The following is a 23766-nucleotide window of genomic DNA, read 5'->3' on the forward strand; positions in this document are numbered from 1 at the left end:
TCAATAGATGGCTAGTTGTCGAGCTTTAATGATAGGCACTTCTTCAGCTTGAATCTTGGACAGACTTGCATGTCTTCAACACTTGATCTTGAAACACAGTTTCTTGAAGTATTAAACACATCCTAGTTCTACTCAAATATAAGTAAAGTGCATTTTGTCAAAAGATTAGCTAATTACATGAAATAGTGACATATGTTCCTAACAAGTAAATCACATATGTTCTAACAAAGTGCTTGGTTTTGAGGAGTTGGACCATGATTTCACACACTACAAGGATAGAATGCTCTCCATAGAAACTGTTCAATCTCGCATTGGTGGAGTTAGAGAAGGTAGATGTCTCAACACTACTGCCTTTCCACTAGACCTTAGATGGCTCACATACATTATGATGTTCAACCTATACCCGGTAAAGAAGCTGACCACATCAATAATGCAAGAGCCATTTTTCTCATGGAGCTTCGGGAGAACACTTACATTGATATTACTACTCATATCTTCTGCATTATTGCTAATGAAACAAGAACCACTTCAAGAGCAAAGCTGATTTTCCCCAGTCTACTCATGAGGCTCTTTCGAGCAAAGGGTGTGGAAATTCCTCAAGACATCAGTCTTATGCCTACTCCTTTAGCTATCATTGCTCTAACCATTACATAAATCAAAGTTCATCTTCCGGGTGATGAAGAAAGGGTGATCAAGGACAAGGAGAACCTATGGAAACTAAGACAAAAGCTGAAGAACAACCCTCAAGTTCAAGAGGTCGTGGCAAAAGGAGCTGAACTTCATCATCCTCTACAGTACCTCCAGATGCATTTTAGATCATCCTTGAAAGGATTGATGGACTTTGAGATGTCAAGAATGAGCAATCTGACAGGTTGGCTGCTATTCAAGAGCAGATAAATCTTCTTTTAGCAAAGTTTGATAGCTTCACTACTCATTCGTAGCCCTTTGGCCATTCCGGTCAAAAAGGGGGAGAAGTAGCTCTTGAGGGGGAGCAAAACCTTTAAGCATTTTACTTTAGGTTGTTTATGGTTTTTGTTGTTATGTTTAGATACTTTTAATATAGGTTTGCACAGCACTTTGTTAAATACTACTTTGGTTTAAACTCATGGCTGTTTACATTGTAGGTACTTTGGTTTAATTATTTAAGTTTCTATTTAGTACTTTATATTTGTACCTTAGCTTTGTAGCTCAGTACTTTTAGTTAATGCTATGCATTTCTTTTAGTGCATCACTTTGTGCCCTTGTTGGATTTTATATCCTTGATGCAATTACCTTGTGTTGTTGTATCGGTTGAGTGTTAGACATGCAAATCATACTTTGCATTGAGCTTATTAGCTTGCATGTCCAGATGTTCATTCTTTGTGTGAATGATCATTGTGGTCACTATTTATAGTGATTGTTCATTTTGGGTCAAGCCATGCTTTATTGTTTCATTCCTTTTTGCTTGATTACATTGTGCTTGCTCTATATGCATTTCAAGTTTTCTGCTTACAATGATCGTATTGTGTTGTTTTCGAGAAATACTTGTTCGTATGGTTCAAGGGCTTCATAGATTCTAGAGTTAGGTGTGAGTGAGTTTTGTTCAACTGTTCCCAACTCACATGTTAAGTCTAGAGTTTGTTTCAGGGTTTCATCATGGAATAGCCAAAGGGGGAGATTGTAAGGTTGAATTTATTCAATCATTTTATTGGCTTTATTTCATGCCAAATTTACTTGTAAATCAGCATTTAGAAACCCTGTATTTAGGTGAGAATCATGTAAGGGTAGTGTGTGAGAGAGTGTACTGTATCTCAAGAAGAGCCTCGCAACTGGATCTTGCGATTGGCAAGTCACCAAAGATGGCACACGTGTGAAGCATGCATGGGGAGCTGAAAGGTCACACCAACTATTGCATTACAGGACAAAACCTCCAATCTGGCCAGGCAGTTAGCTCGTGACTCATTCCAGTCACAAGCTCGAGTCGCTAGAATGCCCTATTTGGTTGTAACTGACTCTTCGCATTTCTTATACACCCTACTATAAATATCCTTATATCCACGAAATGTAGAGAGTTTCTAGAGAGAATTTTGAGAGAGAAACCTTAGAGAAAAACAAGATTGACTCATCCACAATCTTCATCCTTCGATTCTCCAAATTCCTCTACTCTCACCCTCTCCTTTGATATATCCTTGAAAGGTACATTAGTCAAATCCTTATTTCACCATACCTATATCTATGAGAAGGCTTTTTGGTGCTTAAGAAGTAGTTCAAAAGGACCAATTCATTTTGGTTGATGCAATGGACAATTGTGGGATCCGGTAAGCTAGAGAAGACAAGGTTCGGCGTAACCCTATTGGAGAAATAAGCTTGGAGGGCTTAAGTGCACTAGGTAGATTAGGCTTAGAGGGTCTTCTGCTATTCATGTATCCCAACTTTAGTCTCTAGTGAATTATTGACCGCTTGGAGGGCGGCGGATAGGCTTTTTGTCACGGACTTCAGTTTTCACTTCGATAACACATCGCTATGTTGTCTTTGTGTTTGCATCTCTCTTCCCTTAATCTTTGCCTTTTAATTACTATTGTGGTTGTGATTAATTTCAGTTTAGATTGTTTTAACAATTCTGTTTTTACTTATTTTCATATTTCACACATACATTATTTGATTATAAGCTTGTGTTGGTAATTTGTAAATTGGGGGTCTAAACATTCATAGGTGTTTTACACACTATTTGAACATTCAGATAGCAACAACTTCAACAACACAAGATCTTGAGTTGCTTCAAAGAATATTACCGGTAGAAGGAGATGTTATGTTAAATTTGATTGACTTTGGTTAATTAATTCAATTACCCAAGTTGATTAATTAGGTCAAATTATATGTAAATTATGGAGGCACCAAAAAAATCACCAAATAACTAATATGCAAGGAAAATAAATAATACGGTGATTTGTTTACAAATGAGGAAAACCTCTCACAAGGGAAAACCCCACCAAGTGAATTTAAGGTCGTCACTCCAAAGAATCCATTAATCAACAATCAAGCAGTTACAAGTATAAGGAATCTTACCACTACCTTGCCTATCCCAAAATATCAACCTACAGTTGAACATTTGCTCCAATACCCACTTGAACTTGATCTTGTAGTAGACTTCTTTCCTTTGTTGCACAAATCTCCAATCTGTGACTAACTCCTTTGCACGGATCCCAGTATGTGACTAACTTTAGCAATTTCATTGATTATTGTTAGCTGCAAAGTTCTTCACTTCATAAATGAGGAATATCAAGGAGCACTAGGTTACAAAACCTTAAGGCGCACTAACACAGTAGCTTCACATAGAGTATATGAGTTTTGGGTCTCTGTTTCCATACTTGATGACTTTTAAAATAAGATTTATATATGTCTAGGGTTGTGAGAGAGAAACCTTAATCATTCAAGTCACCATGAGCCAAAATTCAGATCTGAGAAATCTGAAATTGTAATTCTCAATAGATTGAGCTTGTGTTGAGCTTCTTCATTAACCTTCCATAATAGCTTGTGTCAAGCTTTAATGAAACAACTTTTGTTCACTTGTTACTTTTATCAACCTTCATGTCTTTAATGATACTACCTGATATGTTTAAACAACATACTTCTTGATACATTAAACCCAACTTAGATCTACCTAATTGCAGGTAAAATGCGTTTTGTTAGGAGATTAGCCAATTAATAGAATATATTACCTTAACAATCTCCTCTTTTGGCAATTCATGACAAAAGTCACAAAACCACAAACATAGTTATTAAAGAAGTATAAAACAACAATTTCCATAACTATTACATAGAAAGTACATAAGTGATAAGTCTAACTAATACAATGAACTCTTGAAAAACTTTGCAAGAAGAGAGATCACAGTATGAAGGACTTGCAACCTGTCTTAGTTGAAACACTATACAAGACCCATCAAGACATCAAGTGTGAAATATAGACAAGCTATATAAACTAAGAAACATGTGTATAAAGAGAGAAAAGAAATAACAAATGTGAGATAAAGAATGAAAAACATACATCATCATCATCATATATATCAAATAAGTACAATGTATGTAAAAAGGTCACAAGACCAAGGTAAATGCAAAGAGAACTATACAGCAAAAACCTCACTACATATCTCAAAAACACTCTCCCCCTATCACTAGGCTAGCTCTGCCCTAACAATAAGACTAGTCTCTCATAACCAAAACTACTTCCTCTTTTTGTCACAAGTGACAAAGGGTGAATTACTGAGAGATGATCATCTCGTCATCATACTTAGAACCAAAAGCATGATCATTATCATCATCTCCACTAGCCGAAGACTCCTTAGATGAATCACATTTTGGAAAAGGGACAAAATCACCAAGTCGAGACAGTTGGTGAGCAATATGACCAAGAAGAGTGTGTGTGATAACCGAAGACTCCTTGGCCACAAGCTGTGCAGCACTCCTCCAAATAGATTCCTAACTTATAGCACCTATGATAGGAAAGAGAGGGGAAGAAGGAATAGGAACGTGCATGTGTGTGAGAATGTGTGTGATAGCTGAATGGAAGATTAGCTTATCACGTATAGCAGTGTCTTGATAGATATCTAGCATAGATACTATCATGTGTGAAGGAAAGTTTACAGAGAGACCCTACAAGAGAGAGAAAGGAAAGTGAGCACCAGGCTCAAAGATAGAGTTATAGTGTGACCGTAGAGTAAGAACAAAGATCATAACTATATTAAGGATCCTTGGACCCTTAGCGTGAGGCCAACTCATCTCGGAAGATGAAACGGAGATGAGAATGATTATGATAGTTCAGATGAACTACCCTAGGGACATGTAGTACCTTGAAAATCAGCTCCAGTGTAACCACAATACGAGTTTTTCATCCCTCATAATCCACTTCATGTCATCCTCCTACCATTGCTTGTACCTCACAATGTAATAGATGTATCAAGGAGGAACAATGCCTTTTGTCACCCTACGACGTGACCAAGCCTCACTAACCCTGCCTAAGATCCTATTGGTAAACACCTCAGCGTGGAAAGCACCTTCATCATGAGGAGCTCCTTGACACTCTCTAAATTGCCTTGAGATACGACAAGTAAAGTAGTATAAGCAGCAACAAAGTCCAACTAAAGTCACACAGCAGTCCTTGCAGCAACTGTGGACCATGCTTAAGATGTGCCACCACTCTACAACCCACTGAATGTCGGTCTCCTTTAGGTGACCCATAAGCTCCATGTATGCCTCGAAGCTCATGTTATTCTGATGAAGCCGACAGTCCCTAAGATGCCTAGGGATATCGGTACTGAGAGGTATGGTGGGAGGTTGAAGCAACCGAAGCCTATCTTGTCCCCTAAGTTGGTTTTTTTATTTTTTATTTTTCGCTCTTTTTTTCAATACTTACCTCTTTTTCTTTTCTTTTTTTATTCCCTTTTGATATTAGGTTCTCTTTTTTTTTTTTTTTTTTCCTTTTTGAATTCACGTTTCCCTTATTCATACTCACTTCACTTTTTTTTTTTCAAATCAATTCTTCTTTATTTATTATTTTTTATAACAATTATTTCTTTTAAAATTATAAAAGTTCTTCCTTATTTTTCATACAATAAAACTATCACTATAACTTTTCATCCATATCCCTTAAATTTAGACACTACTACTCTTCTGTTGGTTTTCAAATTGCTAACAGTATCACCACAATTTGGTTGGATCATTTTTCTAAATAAAAACTCCCACGTAAAACACTATCTACAAAATAGAACACATTCCCAGTACTCTCACATTGATTTTCAAACTCAAATTGGTTTTTCTTCAATTATCCAATTCTCTCAATTCTGTTAATCTTCTTTTCACCATTATCATTATTTTTCTATTTGCTTTACTCAAACTTTCTCCTGCTCAATGGTATGTGTATGTCAATATACTTTGGTCTTTTCTATTTTTATTTTCTAATTCATGAACAACTTCTTATTTTCTAGAAACAAATCAAATATTTGTGTAAAATAGCCCTTATATTTCAACCTCACCATTAATTTCTTTCACATATTTCTTCAAGGAACGTGTACTAGGGTGCCTATCTTTAAGATTTTGGTATCTAAACTTCAAGGAACATGCACTGGGTGTTTATCTTCAAGATTTTGGTATAACTTCAAGGATCTTGACTAGGTGTTGATCTTAAAGATTTTCATGTGTTCTGTCCTCCATCTCCAACGAACTATTTGGACTTTGGACTTGAAATGTAGTCAACTACAAAAAATGTAAGTATCTTTTATGACCTCTGTAAAGTTGAATTTAATCAACCATCTTGTTGGTTTTATTCCGTGCCAAATTTGCTTGTATTTTAGCATTTAGTAACCCTGTATTTATGTGAAAATCTTGTAAGGGTAGTGAGTGAGAGAGTGTGAAGAAATGCTCAAGATTGTGCAAAGAAACAGGGACTCGTGATTGGATCTCGCGGGTGGCTCGCGGCTAGCAAGTCGCCAAAAGGTGCACACGTGCCAAGCATGCCAGAAGCTGAAGAGTCGCGCCAGCTGTTATACTACAGGACAAAAGTCCTAGGCTGGCTAGGCAGTTAGCTCGCGGCTTGAACTCCGACTCAACCCAGTCATGAGGTCAAGTCGCCAGAACACCCTGTTTGGGAAAAACTGACGTTTCACATTCCATTCTTACCCTAGTATAAATACCCCTCATTTCCACGAAATGTAAAGAGTTTCCTGAGAGAATTTTGAGAGAGAAACCCTAGAGAAAACAAGATTTCCTCATCCACAATCTTCACCCAAGAGACTCTTCAAATTCCTCTACTTTCTTCCTCTCCGTTGATACATCCTTGAGAGGTTCTTGACTAAATCCTTTTCTCACCATACTATTCACATTCCATTCTTACCCTAGTATAAATACCCCTCATTTCCACGAAATGTAAAGAGCTACCTAAGAGAATTTTGAGAGAGAAACCCTAGAGAAAACAAGATTGCCTCATCCACAATCTTCACCCAAGAGACTCTTCAAATTCCTCTACTTTCTTCCTCTCCGTTGATACATCCTTGAGAGGTTCTTGACTAAATCCTTTTCTCACCATACTATTCACATTCCATTCTTACCCTAGTATAAATACCCCTCATTCCCACGAAATATAGAGAGCTTCCTAAGAGAATTTTGAGAGAGAAATCCTAGAGAAAACAAGATTGCCTCATCCACAATCTTCACCCAAGAGACTCTTCAAATTCCTCTACTCTCTTCCTCTCCATTGATACATCCTTGAGAGGTTCTTGACCAAATCCTTTTTTCACCATACTCATGTCTGTGAGAAGATTCTTTTGGTGCTAAGGAAGCAATTTGGAAGGACTAATAACTATTGGTTGATGCTATGGTTTATAGCGGAATCTAGTAAGCTAGAAAAGAAAAAGGTTCAGCGCAATCTCGTTGGAAAAAAAGCTTGGAGGGCTTAGGTACCTGGGTAGATTACGCTTGGAGGGTCTATTGTTGTTCATGTATCTCAACTACATTTCTAATGGATTATTGACCGCTTGGAGGGCGGCAGAGAGGTTTTACGCCGAGTGCTTCAGTTTCCTCTTCGATAACACATAGTGTGTTGTCCTTGTGTTTGCATCTCTCTTCCCTTTATCTTTCCATTTAATTACTGCTGTGTTTGTGATTATTTATGGTTTAGATTGTTTACAATTCTGTTATAAGCTTGTTATCATTTTCCGCACATACATTGTTTGATATAAAGATTGAATTGGTAATTTATTGTTTGGGGGTCTTAACGTCCATAGTGTTTTCAACACTATTTGAACTTTCAACCTCTATTTAGAACACCTCATGTGTATTGAGTTCTCTCTATTACATTTGCTTTTATGAGTTGTCATTTAGTATTCACTTTCTTATATTTGGTTTCCTTACTTTGATATCATTATCGGTTTCATATCATTATCTTATCTTAAAAAAATAAAAATAAAAATAAAAATAAAAAACTCTCACGTCATGTTTTCTTATATTCCTATTGTTTTGTTCAAATATAACTTCTTATATTCACGTTTTGAAGTCATATAACTCATATTAGCATGAAAACATTTTGAACTTATATTAGAACTCTGTTAAGGGTGGGATTCAAGAATTATTATGTCTAGTTGGTATTGAGGTCATAGTCCTTGCTACATAAATTGAGAAAGGAAACAGAGAGAAAAGAAAGAAAGAATTTGGAATTGAGATTAAAACATGCTTGGTAGTTAATTCCTTTACACAGCAACTCACTTCTTTAAGCTTCTTGCACAACCTTCAGCTTCAATTAACAGCTACCAACTAATTCCTTAACTAACTCCAACCGCCTTGCCACTAACTAACCGTATACACAATCAATACACTACAACCTATAAGCTTGTATAAGCACTGATACTACTAATACCCTACAAGCATACAATATAAGCATATACTACAAAATATTCCTAACAATACCCTACCCCCATCCCATTAAAGCACCTTGCCCACAAGTTGGGGAATTGTTGTTACAGCAAATACAAGTTTTCCCAAGTAGCATTTTCAAGACTCTCCCCTTGCCCTTGAACTAAAACCTGAGTGATAGTTCTGTTTCTCAATTAATGAGTCCTTTCTTGCAAGACAACAATAGGTTTTGGATGAAGGATGCCCTCTGAATCCACAGATGGAAGTGTAGGAATAGAAGCCACATGCTGACCCAACTTAGCTTTGAGATAGGAAACATGGAATGTAGGATACAATCTAGAANTTTAGAAGAATTGAGAGAAAGGAAACAGAGAAAAAGAAAGAAAGAATTGAGAGAAAACATGCTTGGTAGTTAATTCCTTTACAACAGCAACTCACTTCTTGTACAGCTTCTTGCACAACCTTCCAGCTATCAATTAACAGCTGACCAACTAATTCCTTAACTAACTCCAACTACCCTGCCACTAACTAACCCGTATACACTAATGACACCACAATCACACTACAACCATATAAGCTTGATATAAGCACTGATACTACTAATACCCTACAAGCATACAATATAAGCATATACTACAAAATTATTCCTAACAATACCCTACCCCCATCCCATTAAAGCACCTTGCCCACAAGTTGGGGAATTGTTGTTACAAAATACAAGTTTTCCCAAGTAGCATTTTCAAGACTCTCCCCTTGCCCTTGAACTAAAACCTGAGTGATAGTTCTGTTTCTCAATTAATGAGTCCTTTCTTGCAAGACAACAATAGGTTTTGGATGAAGGATGCCCTCTGAATCCACAGATGGAAGTGTAGGAATAGAAGCCACATGCTGACCCAACTTAGCTTTGAGATAGGAAACATGGAATGTAGGATACAATCTAGAATCTGGTGGCAAGTCCAGCTTGTAAGACACCTTACCAACCCTCTTTAATATCTGAAAAGGCCCATAATATCTAGGTGACAATTTACCCAAATGCTTCTACCTCAAGGACTTCTGTTTGTAGGGTAGCAACCTCAGATACACCCAATCTCCCTCACCAAACTCCCACTCAATTCTATGCCTATCAATATTGAGCTTCATCCTTTCCTGTGTTGCCACTAAGTTTTGCTTCAACAATGACAGAAGCTATTGTCTAGTTCTCAAATGCACATCAACACTATCAACCTTAGTTATTCCTGGAATGCAATCTAATAACCTGAGAGGAGGATAACCAAATAAAGCCTATTGAACCAAAACTCTGCAATGGTAACCAATCTACCCAAGAATGAGGTCTGTCAGTTGCAAAAGCTCTAAAGTAGTGTTCTAAGCTCTTGTTAACCACTTCAATTTAACCATCTGATTGAGGGTGGTAAGCTAATGACATAGTTAGATGAACCCCTGTAATCTCATCAACTCTTGCCAAAAATGAGAAGTAAATACAGGGTCCCTATCACTCACTATTCAGGCTAGCATGCCGTGTAATTTGAACACATAATGCAGGTAAAGATTAGCAACTTTAGCAATAGTATAAGGATGGGACAATGGTACAAAGTGAACAAATTTGGTAAGCCAATCTACTACCACCAAAACCACATCCTTAGACTGTGACTTGGGAAGGCCTTCAAGAAAATTCATGCTCACATCAAGCCAAGGTTTGTCAAGTACATGTAATAGTTGCAACAGACCAGCTACATTACAAGTCTCATTCTTGAGTCTTTGGCAAGCATCACATTCCTTGACATGCTTCTTCACATTCTCCCTCAAACCAAGCCAATAAAAATCCCTCTTAACCCTATGAGGTCTTAAGAAACCCTGAGTGCCCCCTAAAGGACTATTTTGGACTTGTTGTAGAACAGCAGCCTTCAAAGCATCATAAGATCCCAAATAAATCCTTCCCTTATACAAGAGTAGTCCATTCTATACTGAAAACCCTTTTGGAACTTCCTTTCCCAACTGAAAAGCCAGGAAAATACCCTGCACCTGCTGATTAGTCACATAACTAGCCTTAAGATCAGTCAACCAAGCTAGGGTTGGAAATGAAACCATGCATAAAACCCCATCAGAAGCATCCAATTCACCATCAGAATTTAAATCTTTAGTCTCAACCTTCCTAGACAGTGCATCAGCTACTAGATTATCCTTACCTTTCTTGTACTCAACCACAAAGTTATACCCCAACAACTTAGCAAACCACTTCTGACGAGCTAGAGTTCCAATTTTCTGCACCAATAAGTATTTCTAGCTCTGCTTATCAATCTTGATAGTGAAGGGTCTTCCCACCGAGTAAGCCCTCCACCTCTTGATAGCAATGACCAAGGCCAGGAGTTCCTTCTCATATGTGGACAAAGCCAAATTATTACCCATAAGGGCCTGACTGTGATAGGCTATAGGTCTGCCTTGCTACATAAAATTGAGAGAAAGGAAACAGAGAGAAAAGAAAGAAAGAATTTGGAATTGAGATTACAACATGCTTGGTAGTTAATTCCTTTACAGCAGCCACTCACTTCTTATAAAGCTTCTTGCACAACCTTCTAACTGTCAATTAACAGCTAACCAACTCATTCCCTAACTAACTCCAACCGCCTTGCCACTAACTAACCAGTATACCACAATTACACTACAACCTTATAAGCCTGGTATAAGCACTGATACTACTAATACCCTACAAGCATACAATATAAGCATATACTACAAAATCATTCCTAACGAACTCTTATTGTAAACGTGAATATAAAATATGAGTTCTATTTGATTTCTATTTGGACTAAAAATTTTACATATGAGTTCATATTTTTAAATGTGAAATTTCTTATATTTCTAAATGTGAATTTTCTATTTGAACTCATATTTCTAAGCGTGAATATTTCAAAGAAAAAATATGAGTTCTATTTGAACTCAAATTACTTTTTGACTTTTTTTTCAACAAAATATTTAGGTGAACACTAACTTAGAGTAAATAAATAAATAAATAAACGTATTCTTTTATGTAATTTAGAGATTGAAAGAAAAAAAAATTAACTCCCACGAAAATACTGCGTACAAAATAGGACCACACTTTTCCTTTTTAATCTTTTCTTTTATTTGGTCAGTTTGATAATTGTTTAATATTTTCTCTAATTAATGACTCTTTTTTAAAGAGTGGAAATGATATGTATTTTTTCTATGTTTTTTTTTTTTGTGGTTATTAGGTTTGATTAATTATTTTAGTGTGTGTGTGTGTGTGTTTTAAGTGGTGCTTTGTCTTCCCCCTATTATTATTATTTTTTTCTTACATTTAAGCCTTATTCTCTATTTTTTGTATTTTCTTTTAGGGTGAAATATCAACAATTTTGTTTGATTGCATGGCAGGCACATTGAATGAATTCGGAAGTGGTAGTCAATCTATCAAGTAGTTGTTAATGATCATTTTTTGTAAATATCCTACTATATGAAATTTAATATTGTCCTTTTTTTAATGTAAAAAATTTGTATCTTAGCATAATGATAAAGTATAATTATAATAGAACGGGATTAATAAAAATTACTTATCATTTTTTTTCCTTTTTTTGTTATTAAAATTTGATTTAAAAAATTACTCACCTATGATGTCAAGTGTGTAGTATTAAAGAAATTGTTTTCCCTATCCAAAAAAATAAATAAATAGTTTCCAAGTAATGCTCAGCATGCATGTGATGAGAAACATAAGAATCATGGAAGAAATCTATGAATTTGCTTTCATCCAGATTCGGAATGTGGTTATGGATGTGTACTAAGTGCCTATCTTTTAGGATTAATTTAGAATTAAATAACTACCATTTTTAAAATTTTAATTAAAAAAAATTCAGTGTTTACAACATGAGAGTCTTTAGCATTTAAAAATTTTTGTTATGGATGTGAAATAACTAAGAGTCTTTAGCTATCTTTTAGGATTAAGTGGCTGCCTTTTAGGATTTTTTTTTTTTTTTTTTAAATTTGATAACTCTGTTGGGGGGGGGGGGGGTAAAGCCCAGCCATACGTAGTGGGCCTAAAGCCCAAGATGTTAGGCCCAAGATAAAGATTAGTGTATATCCAAGGAGGATAAAATTGTCGAGGTTTATTTCGCGTGAAAGAAGGATACATGGGGACGAAGAAACTCTGTCCAAAGAGAGTATCAGTGTTCCAAAGAGATGACTATTCTCGGATGAAAAGATTTTGGGGTCACGTAAATATCTAAGGGGTTCAAATGAGTTACTAGTGACTTTAGCAATTTGGATAAACTTTAGACACGTCTGGAGATAAGAGGAACGGAGAAATATCTAAAAGGAAAAGCTGCCACCACCGTATTAAATGCACTGCAGCAACTTTTCTGGCCGCATTTATGTGGAGAAGACCTCTGAACAATACAACTTGAGCTACCGTCATTCACAAAAGCTAAAGGAGATACATGACATGACATGCACTCAAGTAGGGAGCTGGATGAAGAACAAGTGGACGATGGGGATGGTAGTGGAGGAAGATATATAAAGAAGAAGGGTTCCTAATGAGGGGGGGTCTAACTGGAAGAAAGAGAATGGTAACCTGTATTCAATCTATCATAAGTCTCTTCGGATTTGAACTTACTTGGTCTTTACATATACTTTTATGCTGGTTTATACTTGTATGCTGTGATCAACCGCTGTTAGCTCCATAGTTAACCTAGCTCTATCACCCACGCTCTACAAATTTATTGTTTTTGGACTAAGGCCACAAATCCTAACCCTACAACTCTCATTTTAATATATATATATATATATATGATAATTGTAACACTATATGACCAGTATATCTTTTTATGTCATTACAAAGTTCACAATCCAAAATGAATAATTTTCATTCATTAAACTTTTGACCTATTCCATGTTTCAAATGTAGTGAGTTATTTTAAAGTTTAACCTGATGTAAATATTTAAATTTTCTATATTGATCTATCAACTTCTTCATAATAGCTTTTGTAAACATTTTCAAATGTATTTTGAAATTTTTTTTATAGTTACAAATTCATTATGCATTTTCAATATAAAGTAAATTTATAAGATTTATTAAGAGGATATTTTTTTTCTTCCCTCTAAAGATTAATACAAAATTATAGCATCATCTTCCAATCAATAAAACATTGATTACTACATAAAATAATTGCCAAAAATAGATGATAATTACGGAATACTAGCCTTTGAGTGCACATGAGGCTATTCTATTTTTTTTATAAAAGTTAATAATTTGAATCCATTATAATTAAAGATTACTATATTTTTCAATCATAAAATACTTAAGGATGTGATGAGTGTTATGCATGGAGAAAGGTTAGTGATTTTAATATTTGGTACAAGCGCATAACACTCATCACACTTTGAGTATTTGAGTGATTAAAAAATATAATAATCCTAAATTATAATGAATTCAAATTATTAACTTTTATTAAAAAAAATAGAAGAGCATTTGAGCAGTTCACATGCTAGTTTTGTTTAATGGGCTGGGGCGTTATAAACTTATAATGGCACTCAAATCTTCCTGATTAGCGCTGATCTACCATTTTAATTCAAAATTCTCGTTAAGTTGTTATATTTTTCCGTCAATTCGTTATTTTCCTGTCGATTACTTTGATCATTTCTCAAGAAAGTCCAAAACTTGTACTCTAAAAACAAAGTAAAAAGTCTCCACCAAGAAGATAAGAAACTCAACAGTCCAATCCAATTCCAACCACCATTCATGGCCTCCTCTATGCTCTACGCTCTACTTTTCCTCCTCCTCCACCAATCCCTCTTCTCCACAGCCAATCTCTTCCACAAAAAAAGCCTCTTTAGACAAGATCTAGAATTCTCTGAGTCTCAACACAAACCTCTCAATGACACAACACCAACTCTCTTCTTCGAAGTAACAAAGCCCATCAAACTCCCCAACACAAAGCCTTGTTCTTATCACATCCTCCAACATGACTTTGGCTACACTTATGACAAGCCACCAGTTCTTGCAAACTACACCCCTCCCTCTCACTGCCCATCTCAGAAGTTCTCCAAGATTGTCTTGCAATGGAATGCAACTTGCAAAGGCAGGCAATTTGACCGGATTTTTGGGGTTTGGCTTGGTGGGGTTGAGCTATTTCGTAGCTGCACAGCTGAGCCAAGGGCTACTGGGATTGTTTGGAGTGTTGAGAAGGATATTACAAGGTATTATTCATTGCTTATGAAAAATCAAACACTCGCTGTTTATCTTGGTAACCTTATTACTAGTACTTATACTGGTGTGTACCATGTGAATATAACTATTCAGTTTTATCCTGCTGAAAAAAATGGTGTGTCCAAGTTGGGTGATTTGGTGTCTAAATACCATTCCCCGGCTGATTTGATTATACCCTTTTCGCAAAACTTGCCATTGAATAATGGGTTGTGGTTTGAAATTGAGAACTCCACAGATATTGCACTGAGGGAATTCAAGATTCCACAAAATGCTTATAGAGCTGTGTTGGAGGTCTATGTTTCATTTCATGAGAATGATGAATCTTGGTATTCGAATTTATACAATGAGTACATTGAGGCGAATAATATTACAGGTGTAGCAGGAAATGGACCTTTTAGGGAGGTTGTGGTTAGTCTTGATGGTCAGGTGGTTGGTGCCATTTGGCCTTTTACTGTCATTTTTACTGGAGGGGTTAATCCCCTCTTATGGAGGCCAATTACTGGTATTGGATCATTCGATCTTCCTTCTTATAATATTGAAATCACACCATTTTTGGGAAAGATAATAGATGGAAAGAGCCATAAGTTTGGGTTTAGTGTGACGAATGCATTAAATGTTTGGTACATTGATGCAAATTTGCATCTTTGGTTGGACAGCAAGAGCACAAAAATTGAAGGGAAGATTTTGGAGCACGTTAGCTCGCCTCTTGTTGTTTCTTTGGTATCTGATTTCAAGGGCTTAGATGGAACGTTTCTGAGTAGTGTAAGCAGGTCTGTATCCTCCACTGGATGGGTGATGTCCTCCTATGGGAATATCACTACTAATTGGATTCAAAACTTTAGTTACAATAATTCAATGCTGATAGAAGAAAATGGAGATTTGCAGATTGTGAATCAAACCATCCATTTTAATGACAGTGTTCATGCGAAGATGCCATCATCTTCTGTTTTCTCAACAGAATCCCACAAAAAATTCGACCTTTATTCATACTACAACGAATTAGATGAAGGAAATGGAACTTCTGTATCGAGTGAAAATGTCACTTTGGGATTTTTTGAAAACAAGTCTAAGGATGTTGGTTTTGGATTCTCAAAGAGCTCTCTTGAAAATGTGCAGAATGGACAGGGCAATATGGCTGTAAAGAACAACTTGGTGGTAAGTGGATTAGGCAATACACAACAAGTGTACAAATATGATGGCAATGATTTTTGTTACTTTAGAAATGTAAGCAGCTCGAATTATACCATCCTTTATGATGAACTGGGAAACATATGTCATAAAGGAACAAGGTCTAATTCTGGTTTTAGGTTAGGCAATATGCAGACTTTCCCTGCTTGAAGGGCTTTTCTAGCACCCAGTTTACTTCATAACAGTAAAGAAGTTTAGATTTTTTGTTTTGTTTTTCCAGTGGATGATGAACACTCTCTTAATTAATCCATTCAAATAATTAAAAAATTTGTAGGCGGAAACAGGGTCGTCGAAAATGAATCAGGTTTGCATAAGCAGTATCCCTTATTATAATGGGAGGTTCTGGTGAAAGTGGTGATCTTTTTGTGTTTTGTAAAACGAAGTTGCAAAATGAAATTCTTTGTTGATACCTCTTGAAATTCTCTGTATCTCAATGCTAATGAAGTTATTTTCAATTATAAATGCAAACTTATTGTCCAGAGAAAAAGTTATTGAATTATATATATATATATATATATCATTTTTTTTTCTTTTTTCTTTTTTCTTTTTTTTTTTTTAATTTAAAAAAAAAAAAAAAAAGTTTTGGTGTCTCCTCCCTTGCTTTCAAAGAAAAAAAAAATCAATTCTCATTTTTACCTTTTAATGTTTAGTAATTTGGATTTTTCATAACTATTGAATTGAGGTTACCACTTAAATATGCTTTCAATTATTTATTTGGATTTTTTTTAATTGTTAAATTCAAGGTTTTTTCATTTAAATATGCAGTGAAATTACTTGAATAAGTAATGCATCACACAGGCATAGTACTAGTGTCTGTATGTGTGTGTGTGTTTATATATAGAACAAACTCTTCTAAAAAACTTATGTGACAAAATATTATGAGCTTAAAGATAGATGACAATGAATGTACCTCGTAAGACTTGCCTTGTTCACCATGTGTCTTGTTTTAGCAAAAGAGATTTGTCTTGTAATCTTTATTTCTAGGTACTTCATTTTGCCCTAAGACTAGGACTTGACAGCTGTCCATACCAAGGTTAACAAAACAAAACGACCAATTTGGTAAAGCCACTCAAGCCTTCCCATATTGTTGGCATTTTGCACTCTATTTTCACTTTTCAATTCAAAATTCTCGTTATCTTTTTCTGTCTAATATTCCTTCTTTCCTGATCAATTATTTCCCAAGAAACTCCAAAACTAACTTTTTTTATACTCAAAGAAAGTAAAATGTTTCCATCAAGAAGAAAGAGTTAAGAAAGAAAAGAAAACCCAACAGTTTCCATCCAATTCCAACCACCACTCATGGCCTCCTCTATGCTCTACCCTCTCCTTCTCCTCTTCTTCCTTCACAATCCCCTCTTCTCCGCAGCCAATATCTTCCACACAAAAAGCCCCTTTAGACATCAGCTAGATCTCTCTGAGTCCCAAAAAAAACATCTCAATGACACCCCACCAACTCTCTTCTTTGAAGTAACAAAACCCATCAAACTCCCCAAGACAAAGCCTTGCTCTTATCACATACTTCAACATGACTTTGGCTACACTTATGGCAGCCCTCCAGTTCTTGCAAACTACACACCTCCCTCACATTGCCCATCTCAGAAGTTTTCCAAGATTGTTTTCCAATGGCATGCAACTTGTAAAGGCAGGCAATTTGACCGGATTTTTGGGGTTTGGCTTGGTGGGGTTGAGCTATTTCGTAGCTGCACAGCTGAGCCAAGGGCTACTGGGATTGTTTGGAGTGTCGAGAAGGACATTACAAGGTATTATTCATTGCTCATGAAGAATCAAACACTGGCTGTTTATCTTGGTAATCTTGTTACTAAAACTTACACTGGAGTGTACCATGTGAATATAACCATTCAATTTTATCCTGCTAAAGAAAATGATGTGTCGAAGTTGGGTGCTTTGGTGTCTACACATCATTCCCCGGCTGATTTGATCATGCCCTTTTCACGGAACTTGCCATTGAATGATGGTTTGTGGTTTAAAGTTGAGAATTCCACTGATATTGCATTCAGTGAATTCAAGATACCACAAAATGCTTATAGAGCTGTGTTGGAGGTGTATGTTTCTTTTCATGAAAATGATGAATTTTGGTATTCGAATTTGTACAATGAGTACATTGAGGCAAATAATCTTACAGGTGCAGCTGGAAATGGACCTTTTAGGGAGGTTTTGGTTAGTCTTGATGGTGAGGAGGTTGGTGCGGTTTGGCCATTTACTGTCATTTACACCGGAGGGATTAATCCCCTCTTATGGAGGCCCATTACTGCTATCGGATCATATGATCTCCCTTCTTATAATATTGAGATCACACCATTTTTAGGGAAGATACTTGATGGAAAGAGCCATAAGTTTGGTTTTAGTGTGACGAATGCCTTGAATGTTTGGTACATTGATGCAAATTTGCATCTTTGGTTGGACAGCAAGAGCACAAAAATCGAAGGGAAGCTTGTGGAGCACTTTAGCTCGCCTCTTGCTGTTTCATTGGTATCTGATTTTAAGGGCTTAAATGGAACGTTTTTTAATACTGTAAGCAGGTCCATATCCTCAACTGGATGGGTGAAGTCCTCCCATGGGGTTATCACGACAAATTGGATTCAAAACTTTAGTTACGAAAATTCAATGCTGATGGGAAAAAATGGGGATTTACAGATTGTGAATCAAATCATCCATTTCAATGACACTGTTCACGCAAGGCCATCATCTTCTGTTTACTCAACAGAATCCCACAAGACATTCGACCTTTATTTATACTATAAAGATTTGGATTATGGAAATGGAACTTCTGTAAGTAGTGAAAATTTCACTCTGGGATTTTTTGAGAATAGGTCTAAGGATGTTGGTTTTGGATTCTCAAAGGGCTCTCTCAGTAATGTGCAGAATGGACAGGGTTATTTGGTTGCAAGCAACAACTCGTTGGTCAGTGGATTGGGCAGTACACAACAAGTATACAAATATGATGGCAGCGATTTATGTTACTTTAGAAATGTAAGCAGCTTGAATTATACCATCCTTTACGATGATGTGGGAAACACATGCCATAAAGGAAGAAAGTCTCATTCTGCATTGGGTTAAGCAGAATGCATCGTTATCCCAGCTCAAAATGCTTTTCTAGCACCCAGTTTACTTCATAACAGTGAAAAGTTTAAATTGTTCATTTTATTTATCCAATAGATGGTGAAGACTCTCTTCATTAATCCAACTTCAATTAATCAGAAATGTTTTAGGTGGAAATTTGCATATCCAATGTCCCTCGTTATATTGGGAGGTAATGATGAAAGTGCTGATCTTTTTGTGTTTTATAAAAAATACTTTCAAAATGAAATTCTTCGTTAATCCATCTTGAAATAATCAGGCTTGCATAACATGTAAAATGAAAATCCTTGATTCACATGATTACATGATTTTTATGAGGCAATTCATATGCAATGTCATGTTGTTCATACAATGTTCTTGAGATGCTCACATGCTAGATCATATGATAAGGAAATGCAGTGAATCATGTTTTGAATCATATGATAATCTTGTTCATATTTGTTCCTTGAAATCTTAAATTTGACATATTGTTTGTTTGAGTGTTGTGACATGACATTAACCACAATAGTCTAAAAGACTGGTCAAGCAGGCCAGGTAAGTGCTTAATAAACTCTTACCTCTTAACTCAGTCTCCAAACTTAGATTAAAGATTCATATATTAGCCTTTTATCCAATGTAATTTATATTTTATAGAATGTAAATAGGATTAAAGTCATATAATTCTTAGAATGTACCTAGGACCTATAAAGTTATTTTCTATTTACTGTAAACTTTTTATCATTAAAATGAGGTAATTTACTATATGATTTTCTTATTTTTCCAAGTTAAACAAAATAAGTGGGGCTCCACATAAAACCCCAAAAACGTTCAAAATTTTGTCCCCACATCATGCTTTGGCACGAGAAATGTTTGAGAAAATGGCAATGAAGCAGTTGGACCTATGAGCCGTCATTGCACGGCCCATCTAGAATGCCTATAATTTGTAATTCGTATTATCTTGGTGGCTAAGAGGTTGTTCAATTGTAGAGCCATTTTCAACCATTAATAAGCTGTAAGATATTCTAAGAGGTTCAGATCAAATAGAAGAGATGGTAAGCCTTACTCTAGCGATTTTCATTCTCACTCTGATTGATTTGGTTCAAGAGAAAGTGGAGGTAAATATAAGACAAGTAGGAGTTTTCAATCTCTTAAAATAATTTGCTCCTCTTTATCTTTTAATATATAAAAAATAAATCCACTGACTTTATTTGGACTGGTTAATAGACTAATTAAATGGGTTAGGTGAATAATAGGTATTTAATTTATATCTATATAGGTTATAAATGAGAATTTGAATAATAATGATGCACCCAACTCATTATGACCTGATCCAAAATAAACCCAACTTGCCCAATTGCCACCCCTATTTGTGTAGGGGCCTATTTGCCTTTTGCAAGTCATGGATTGAGTTGTTGTCTTCAATCTATATGTGCGGTTTCCCCATTAGCAATTGTGGCACCAGAATTATCTGTTTTCCCATAGCCAAAAGGCTTGAGCCTTTGACGTCATACGTGTATACTTTCTTTGTTTAATTAGATTTCCATCTTTTCATTAAAAAAAAAAATCCAAAAAATTAAAAAATTAGCAAACAATTTACATCTTGAAACTACAGCAGAGGATGATAACTGATAAGGTTGTCAACCAATGACCACGTCAATTAACAACCCCAGGAAAGAAAGGTCATTTTGTACCACATCTTTTACATACTGCAACAGAGCCACATTAGACATTACACAGTAATTAATATATGCTAACCCCCACTAGCATCCGCACTCTCTATTAGCACCTTTATAAGATTAAAAAATAAAATAAAATAAAATAAAAAAACAAAGGAAATATTAACCAACACAGAGCAGAGTGCAACACAAATTTAAATCCAGCAAGTACAACACATATTACTATGACATATGCATATACAGGATGAACCAACACACAGCAGAGTGCAACACAAATATGTATGAACAAGATAAACAAACACACAGAGCAGCACAACACGTGTGCATAAAAATTACTTTATTTTAAACCAAACAGCAATAACAACATGACCTCATGGGGCCAATTTAAACACCATATTAAAAACAGCATGAAAATATTAACCAAATCATATAGAACATAGCAAGTTTGAATCTTGTTAGAAGCCATTAAACAATGGTCAACAAAAACTAATCATGACCACAGAACTTAACAGAATGACTCACAACCACAGAAATCGAAATAACTACACCACAAACTACCTTAGAAACCACCGCGGAGGCGAAGGACAAGGTGAAGAGTTGACTCCTTTTGGATATTATAATCTGCAAGAGTCCTACCATCCTCCAACTGCTTACCGGCAAAAATCAGCCTCTGCTGGTCAGGTGGAATACCCTCTTTGTCCTGAATCTTAGCTTTCACATTGTCAATGGTATCAGAGCTTTCCACCTCCAGAGTTATGGTTTTACCAGTCAATGTCTTCACAAAAATCTGCATCCCACCACGCAGACGAAGCACCAAGTGAAGTGTTGATTCCTTTTGGATATTATAATCAGCAAGAGTGCGCCCGTCTTCCAGCTGCTTGCCGGCAAATATCAGCCTCTGCTGGTCCGGAGGGATCCCCTCTTTGTCTTGTATCTTTGCCTTGACATTATCAATAGTATCAGAACTTTCAACTTCCAATGTTATAGTTTTTCCAGTCAAGGTCTTCACAAAAATTTGCATTCCACCACGCAGGCGGAGCACCAAATGGAGGGTGGACTCCTTCTGGATGTTATAGTCTGCAAGAGTACGACCATCTTCGAGCTGCTTGCCCGCAAAGATCAACCTCTGTTGGTCTGGTGGGATACCCTCCTTGTCCTGGATCTTTGCCTTGACATTGTCAATGGTATCCGAGCTTTCCACCTCCAATGTTATTGTTTTACCTGTCAAAGTCTTAACAAAAATTTGCATACCACCACGGAGGCGAAGCACCAAGTGGAGGGTGGACTCCTTTTGGATGTTATAGTCTGCAAGGGTACGACCATCTTCAAGCTGCTTGCCAGCAAAAATCAACCTCTGCTGGTCTGGTGGGATACCCTCTTTGTCTTGTATTTTTGCCTTAACATTATCAATGGTATCCGAGCTTTCCACCTCCAAGGTGATGGTTTTTCCAGTCAAGGTCTTGACAAATATCTGCATCCCACCACGGAGACGAAGCACCAAGTGGAGGGTGGACTCTTTCTGGATATTGTAGTCAGCAAGAGTTCGACCATCTTCCAACTGTTTACCTGCGAAAATGAGCCTTTGCTGGTCTGGTGGGATTCCTTCCTTGTCCTGGATTTTCGCTTTCACATTGTCAATAGTATCGGAGCTTTCAACCTCAAGGGTGATGGTCTTTCCAGTGAGAGTTTTCACAAAGATCTGCATCTGTTGGATTGAATGATCCCACATGTTATAATAATGCGTACCAAAATTTTAAAATAAATTAGAAAATCATCGAAACCATTTTTCAAATCAAAACACGACAATCTTCTACATGCTTATATTTTCAATAAAAAATAAAAAATAAAAAATAAAAAATAAAAAATAAAAAATAAAAAATAAAAAGCATCCATCACATGTTATTCTTAGTTAATATATTTTCAAATTCTGAGTAAATTATACAAATAAAATAAAGATAGTCAAACATATATGTTATGGATAAAACTTAAGAACATTACCTTAAGTCCAATACATTAGGTTCTCCAATTGAATTTAAACACTTGCTTGTTTTGAATTTAATTATTCTAGGCAAAGATAACACTATTCTTTTCTAATTGGTAAATGCAAACAAGTGTTTTGAGTTCCTCAAAACCTAAGTTTTAGTCATATGTCAGCTGAGCCTATAATACAAACTAGACCATAATTAAATCAAAATCAACATCTCAATTTAAATCGATTTGGAATTTATAAACAACTGCTTGTTTAACCACTACACTCCCTAATGATTGTAAGATTGAAGCCCTTAGGAAAAACAAACAAACAAACCAAACCCATCAAAATACCCACATCTATATCCCATATAATACACAAAAAGAATTAAAAAAATTAAAAAGAAAAAAAAATCAAGAAAATTATATATATTGCAAACCCTAATCGAATTCTTTGAATCTTACAACAAAAAATTGGTATTCATCAACTGGAAAATTGGAAAGATCAAATAAAATTCAATCAGCCAAAAGGAGCATAACCCTAATCGAAATTTCACCCAAATTAAAAAAAAATTAAAATTAAAATTTGGGATATGAATCATCAACTAATTTACACATCTCTATCAAAAAAAAAAAAAAAACTAATTTATACATCGATACAGGTTTCACAAATATCAATATCATAAATTTTCCTTTAAATTTTTTATTTAATAAATTGAAATTGAAAACTGAAATTAGAGAATATAAGAGAAAGGCTTTTACCTTGAGAGAGAGAGAGAGAAATTGGGAAGAGATTTTTCTGAAAGTGAGAAGATGAAGAGCTAAAGGGATGGGACAACGGAGGTGCAGTATCTATAGAATTATAAGTGGGGATTTTGCTGACTTTAGTCACCAATGGGATTGTGCCACGTTTATCGATGAGCCCTGTTAATAATAAAATTTTATGGTAAATTTGATTCAGCTTTTAAAAATTGGACTTTTTGAAAAAGTAAGGTTTTCAAAAAATGTGGTATAAAAAAATAATTTTTGAAAAAATTGAGTATTTAGTAAAATTTGTAAAAATGATTTCTTGAAAAAGTTAAGTGTTTATCTAGTAATTATCAAAAATGACAATATATATATTAAGAAAATACTTTCTAAAAAATTATTCTAAAAAGAACTTTCAAAGTTTTTAAAAGAATTATTTTTTTCTCACTAATATTAACTAATAATAACCTACCACTTAAGATTTATTATGAAAATATTATGATAGCATTTCTCAATTTT

General features: G+C 35.5%; 3 protein-coding genes across 3 annotated transcripts; 2 read left to right on the forward strand and 1 right to left on the reverse strand.

Moving 5' to 3' along the window:
• The first annotated feature begins 13970 nt into the window (after positions 1-13970).
• LOC112037814 (peptide-N4-(N-acetyl-beta-glucosaminyl)asparagine amidase A) lies at positions 13971-15992 on the forward strand. Its single transcript, XM_024070630.2, has one exon. The coding sequence runs from the start codon at positions 14123-14125 to the stop codon at positions 15926-15928; it is 1806 nt and encodes a 601-aa protein (XP_023926398.1). The 5' UTR covers positions 13971-14122; the 3' UTR covers positions 15929-15992.
• A 575-nt stretch (positions 15993-16567) lies between these two features.
• On the forward strand, positions 16568-19023 carry LOC112037816 (peptide-N4-(N-acetyl-beta-glucosaminyl)asparagine amidase A). Its single transcript, XM_024070631.2, has one exon. It carries the CDS (start codon positions 17078-17080, stop codon positions 18854-18856), a length of 1779 nt encoding a protein of 592 aa, XP_023926399.1. The 5' UTR covers positions 16568-17077; the 3' UTR covers positions 18857-19023.
• A 1814-nt stretch (positions 19024-20837) lies between these two features.
• LOC112037813 (polyubiquitin) lies at positions 20838-23356 on the reverse strand. The gene is made up of 2 exons (XM_024070629.2): positions 23263-23356; positions 20838-22237 (listed from the first exon to the last, which is right to left on the reverse strand). Exon 2 carries the CDS (start codon positions 22235-22237, stop codon positions 21092-21094), a length of 1146 nt encoding a protein of 381 aa, XP_023926397.1. The 5' UTR covers positions 23263-23356; the 3' UTR covers positions 20838-21091.
• Positions 23357-23766: the final 410 nt, after the last annotated feature.

The sequence above is a fragment of the Quercus suber genome, unplaced genomic scaffold (genome assembly GCF_002906115.3).
Source record: "Quercus suber isolate HL8 unplaced genomic scaffold, Cork oak 2.0 scaffold_854, whole genome shotgun sequence".
Lineage (NCBI taxonomy): Eukaryota > Viridiplantae > Streptophyta > Magnoliopsida > Fagales > Fagaceae > Quercus > Quercus suber.